The sequence below is a fragment of the Lonchura striata genome, chromosome Z (assembly GCF_046129695.1).
Source record: "Lonchura striata isolate bLonStr1 chromosome Z, bLonStr1.mat, whole genome shotgun sequence".
Classification (NCBI taxonomy): domain Eukaryota; kingdom Metazoa; phylum Chordata; class Aves; order Passeriformes; family Estrildidae; genus Lonchura; species Lonchura striata.
In genome coordinates, this window is record NC_134642.1 from 4,689,769 (window position 1) to 4,695,768 (window position 6,000).

General features: G+C 47.1%; 1 protein-coding gene across 2 annotated transcripts in view; it reads right to left on the minus strand.

The window, feature by feature from the left end:
* KCMF1 (potassium channel modulatory factor 1) overlaps window positions 1-4,636 on the minus strand; it is a 39,603-nt gene extending 34,967 nt beyond the window's left edge. The window contains exon 1 of one of the 2 annotated variants that reach the window (XM_021534803.3): window positions 4,504-4,636. In XM_021534803.3, coding sequence (XP_021390478.2) covers window positions 4,504-4,519 — 16 coding nt within the window. In that variant the 5' untranslated portion in view covers window positions 4,520-4,636. Of the gene's footprint in view, window positions 1-3,677; window positions 4,007-4,503 lie in introns of those variants that run through there. The other variant, XM_021534804.3, reaches the window with a different exon arrangement.
* Window positions 4,637-6,000: the final 1,364 nt, after the last annotated feature.

A 6,000-nucleotide genomic window follows, 5' to 3' on the forward strand; every position in this document is an offset into this window, starting at 1 on the left:
GTCACACTAAATCATTTTCAGATACTGCACTACATCTGTAATTAGATACCTTAATAATGCTACCATAGAGTAAAACTAACAAAGCACAAAACACACTTTGCACATACAGTTAGAAAATTCTTTCGCAGAGTCAAATATTAGTTTAAATTCAAAAAAACCTCACAATTTTATGTTATATATACAACTTAATCTGGATTTATGTTCTACAAAAGAGGTCTCAGTGGCAGCAATACATGAAAGAATTTATGCTTATTCTGTATTGTGAAATACAGCAAACTCCCTGTTTGGAATAGATGCAAGCAAAGTAAGCACTGGAAGGCAGCAAGTTGTAACTGGTCTCACGGAGGCGCATTTCATTATTACATGCCACACTTAACCAATTAATCTTGAGTACTTTGTACAAAAAAGATATAGTCTTGTTAAGTGAATTAGAAGTTTTACGTGCAAAAATATAGTGATTCTGCATTTTGCGTGGCACCTTCCTAACTGACACCATATGAAGTATTAAGTTATGCATCAACTGGCTGAGCACTGGAGTTTGTAGTACCCTTCTGCAGCTCAAGTATGACACAGCTATTGCATCATTACAAAGGGCAGAAATTACTCTGTTTTTAAACTGTTCTCAAAAAGTTTTATGTTTTGTATTGGGACCTTATAGAAAACATCATCAACTCAGACTCCCAAACTTTTCACTGCACAGCTAGAGGACTGAATCGAACATTAGCCTTACACTAACGGTTTTCAAGTGGTTGCTATATATTCAACTCTAAGTATGATTTCATCAATTTCAAAGATGAAATCACATGCATTTCTTTTTAAAAATTTACTTATTTACTTCTCCACTACGAGTAAGTACTTGATTTCAGTATCTCTACAAAACACATTTATGTATACACACAAAGAAAAGGAGCACAGAAACACTGGCTCCCTCTGCTAAAAGGATCTTAAAGCCAGAGGAGAATATTTGGAAAGGCCACATGGTCCTGATAGTCACTGCTCTCCCTTCCTACTGTGTTACCACCAACCATCCACAATTTACTTCACGTGGGACTAGGATTACCTACAGACCTTTACTGATTTGTAAGAAATACTGGCAAATGGGGACCTGCAAAAAAACCCAGCACCTGCATTGCTGACAACTCTCAGAAGCTTAAAGACCATCTCCTTTAGTAGAGAACAAGCAGAAAAGAATGGAACTGGGTCTGGGGGAGAGGCACAGAGCATGAGAGATGGACAACTAAGTGATGCAGGTGATATGGAACTGGAAGCCCTCTGGAGATGCCAGCTAGAGGGAATTTGAACCCAGGCCAGTTAATGCTGTTGCGACCTAGTTCCACAAAACAAGTTGCAAAAATGGTCTTGTAATGATATTCCTGTAAGTTGCAATTCTTGATTTTTTCTGCTGTCCTGGGTGGTATCTACTGCCAAATAAGAGAATCATTGCCACATGTTTACAAAAAGACATAACCTGTAATAAGCAAAATACCTTCTCATAAACTTTCCAGAGCGTAAAAAAAAAAAAATTACCTACCTGTTCCTCGTAGGCTGCCAAATATTACACCACCATATATTCCTCCACAGAGGGGCTAACCCAGAGAAACACAGCATACTGCTCCCATAAAGGGAACAGCATGAACACCAAGACCAGGGAATGACCTCATTTTGCATTCTACAAAACCAAAAGCTAGCCTCTTAACACCAAATCACAGCAAAAATGGTTTTGAAAAATTGGAAAAGCCTAGCAATACTGAGAGATAAGTACTTAACTCTTGACAGCATTACCAAGGAAGTCTCTTGAACATTGAATAAACACATCCAAAAAAGCAACACTAATTCAAATTCTAGTTGGTGTCTATTTTCCTGGATTTGGGAGAAACGGGAGTCTGGACCTCATGTGTGAAATCAAAGCACACTGAAAAGGAAGGCCGTGGTGAAACTTTCTGTGAAGGACAACAAAATCTCACTTTTAAAAAAACAACAAAGCCAACTAACCAAAATACCCCAAACAGTTGCTTCGTACAATTTATTACACCAAAGAAGCAGTCAAGAAAGCCCAATGGACAGTAAATCTCCATCAGATGCTTTACAGCCTACTTCCAGGTCCCAAGCCTTTAGAATTCTAGCTTCTCCAGCATTTACACATCCAGATACTTTTCCATCATAAAATTGGTACAGCATCCCAATTCTGTCAAGAAATATCAATAAATCTTGCTTGTAACTTTGTGTACAGACCATTTTAAAGAAAATACACAGGAAAACTATTAACATAAATGTGATTAAAGCTTGCTTTTTCCCTATACCATATTCTTCCAAGACAGCCATCCCCAAACTAGTCATAATGGATCAGAAACTGTCAGCTGTAACCTTGCACAGTTCTGAAGCAAGAATTACCTTTCTTTCTGAGCATACAGTTTCTGTGGTTTTCCAGAGTTCTACCAAAATCAAGTCCCCAGACCTCTTCTCCATAAAGCCATCCCTCCCATACTAATATGTGTTATTCTACCCCTGCAGAATAAACTATAGTTTACTAACTATTAAGCTAACTAAAGTTTCCTAAAAGAACATATCTGAAGTGTGAAGAGAAGAATCATTGAGAAATTAAGGAACAGACTAGCTTTTAAAATAAAATCACAAGGACACAGTGGTAGATGTCATTTGTAATGTCACAGTGTTGTTATGGTTTTAGGAATGCATTGTTTGTTCAGTCACACACCTGAGAAGTCTATGTCCAGGACCCAAAATTCACACTCACCAATTAGGTAATTAATCAGGCAATTATCTTTTTTCTAACTAGGTGTGTCTAAATTAATCTGCTTTGGAAAGAGAATATTAAGCCAAATTTCATTAACAGTCACACCTTTTAAAAATACCAACAAATATCAAAGACAGGAAATGTAATTTTCCCTGCTAAAAAACGTCTAATAACTGAAAGGAAAATTCATGCTACAGTTTCCATAAGAAACACACAAGAAAACCTATTTTTAAATTCTATTTTAATAAAAAGACAGGGCTGGAATGTGTTTTTAACACATTATCACCACTTCTTAAGTCCATGCACTTGTCACTCAAAGTCACTAAAGAACAACAAATGATATCACTTATCACTATGATAAAGCTTGCGTAAATTTAACCTATTCAAGTTAGAAAAGCCTGTATTCCACTACTGTGAATTAAAGAGAACATTTTGGTACATGCATGACAGCACATACTTGCAGACTGCAAAATCCTACTACACCACCACCAATAGCAACTTTGTGATCAATGATTCTTTCATTTCAGTAAAAACTGCATGTTTAACCATAAAAAAATCCATCTCCACCCTCCTGGGAAAACATGAAGGCAGAGGGAGAAATAGGAGCAGTCTTACTAAGCTTTGATTTTAACAAGTAAACAACAAGAGTTAGTAAGATTCAGGGAACACAATTCTTTGATAGAGGTGTACACATACTTGCACAAACAAGAAGTCTGCAAAATACTGCGATGCACACCAAAAACCCATCACATATAGCACACTGCCTAAAATCAAGCTACTAACTAGAAGCCAGCAGTATGAGCCACAAATACCGAATTCTCCTATAATGTTTCTGTCAAACTGTTTTAAGATGAAACGGAGAAATTATAAATTAGAGTAAATAAAGATAATACTGAATGAAGTTCCTAACAATGCATAAAGTTACCTTTTCAGATGATAAACCCTGGTTTTATAAAATACTAGCTCAAACACTTTACCCGCTGGTAAACAAACGCGGAAAAACTGAGCAACTTTCTCTCTTTCTTGGTTGCATACTCCCATCTTCTTCCTGCAAAAATTCCTTTCTTAGCTTCCACCTCTTCCTCTACCCTTCTCCTCCTGACTAACTACCCAGTGAACTCCCGCACGGCGGTACACGCAGGGGGACCAGCGGCAAAGCAGCACGCAGAGAACACGCTTCTCCAGCGGCCTCAAAACATGCCACTACCACACCAGCACCGGCCTCCTCGGCCGCAAGGCACAACCGAGGGGACGCGGGCAGATCCCGCGGCCGGCAGCACACACGCCAGCCCTCGCCAGCCCCAGAGGCAGGCCGCCCGCACACTCCTGCCCGGCCCCGCTCCCCGGCACCCAGGGGGCCGCGCAGCCCGGCGGGACCCGCCGCGGCGGCCGACACGTCGGCAGGGCCGCCCCGCGCCACCGCCCACCCACGGCGGCCGGGCCCGCCGAGGGCGCCGCGCCTCGCTCCGCCCGAAGGACGGGCGGAGGAGCGGGGCGGCTCGGCTGCCCCGCCGCCGGCCGTACCTGCGGCCCCGGCCCCGCCCGGCGGAGGCCGCGCGGCGAGCGGGCCGTACCGGCCTCCCCCGCTATGACACTGCAGAGCGCGGCCCGCCCGCCCGGGCCTCGCCTTCCTTCCGCCGCCGGGCCCCGGGCCCCGCTCCCGGCGGCGCCATGATGATGATCGGCCCCCAAGGCCGCCGCGCCGGGCCCCGCCGCCGCCGGGAGCGGCCTGGGCGCCCCGCGCCGCTCACCTTCATGTCGGGACATCCTAGTCCAGAGACGGCGGCCCAGGCCCGTCCCGGGGCTCCGGCGGGCAGCTCGGGCGCCGCTGCGGCCTCGCCCCCCACCGCCGCCCCGGTGCGAGAGGAGAGGGGCCGGGGCTGGGCCGGGAAGGGGGCGAAAACACAAGAGGCGGCGAGCAGGCGGCCTCCCTCCTCCTCCTCCTCCTCCTGCTGCTGCCTCCTCGCTCGCCCTGCGGGGGGCGGATCCGGTGGCAACGGCTTCCCGGGCGCCGTGACACGGTGACTCCGGGCGCCGCCGGCCGCCGGCGCCGCCTCCCGCGCCGCTCCGCCCCTGCCGCACCAGCGACGGCGGCGGCCGCGCTGGAGCCTTCCCGGCCCCGGCCCCGGCCCCTTCCCCTTCCTCCTCCCGCCCCGGCCGCGCTGCCGGAGGAAGAGGAAGCTCCCCGGCAGGGCGGCGGCCCTCCCGCGCGGGCTGCCGGGCCAGGGCGGGCCCCGCCCGGGGCGAGGAAGCGGCCGAGGTAACGGAACCCGGCACCGGCCTGACCGAAGGACACGCATTAATCAGCTTTTTTAATGTAAAAGGAGCGCAGAAAGAGCGGCCGGGAACAGCTGGGCGCATGCCCTGAGGCGGCGTTCCGTCACTGATCGCGTTACTCATTCTGTCAATTTGGGGTGCTGCGACTCCAGGCACAGGGCTGGAGTCTTCGTGGGTTTTTGTTGTTTTTTTTTTTTGTTTTTTTTTTTTTTTTTTTGGTTTTTTTTTGTTTTTTGTTTTTTGTGTTTTTTTTTTCTTTTCCCCGTGTTGTGTCTGTGTCAGGCCTGCAGAAGGCAGCTAGAAGCGTTCTTCAATTAAACTCCAGCTCTGTAAAGAGGATGCCTAAGGTGTGCCATGTGTTGTCCCACTCACAGAACACAACCACAGAGTAGCTTGACTTGGAAGAGAGTAACAGAGGTCGTGAAATAAGACCAACCTCATAAATGACACCGTATGCCTGAGAGTGTTTTCCAATGCTTCTTGAACTCTCTCAGGCTTGGTGCTGTGGTCACTTTCCTGGAGAGCCTGCTCCAGTGCCCAACCACTCTCTGGGTGAAGAACCTCTCTTTAATGTCCAGCCTAACCTCCTCTGACAAAACTTCATGCTGTGCCTTCAGCTCTTGTCACTGGTCACCAGTGTCTGCCCCTCCTCTTCTTCTCATGAGGAAGTTGTAGACTGCAATGAGGTCTCCCCTCAGTCTCCTCCAGGATGAACAGATCAAAGGACCTCAGCCACTTTCTCATGTGGCTTCCCCTCAAGGCCCTGTACTCCAGACAAGTGTGTTAGTCTGTCCACACCACGAGGACTTTTCGTCCTGTCATTGTTGGTTTCCTGCCACTTCATGGAAGCAGGCCAAACTTGAGATGAGTGAAAGACCTGCAACAGGGCCCTGTTTCTTCCCTGGGCACATATATAATGCATTTTGTTTCTGCCTTTCTTACTGTGACTTCCTGGCCTTTCCCTAAATTCC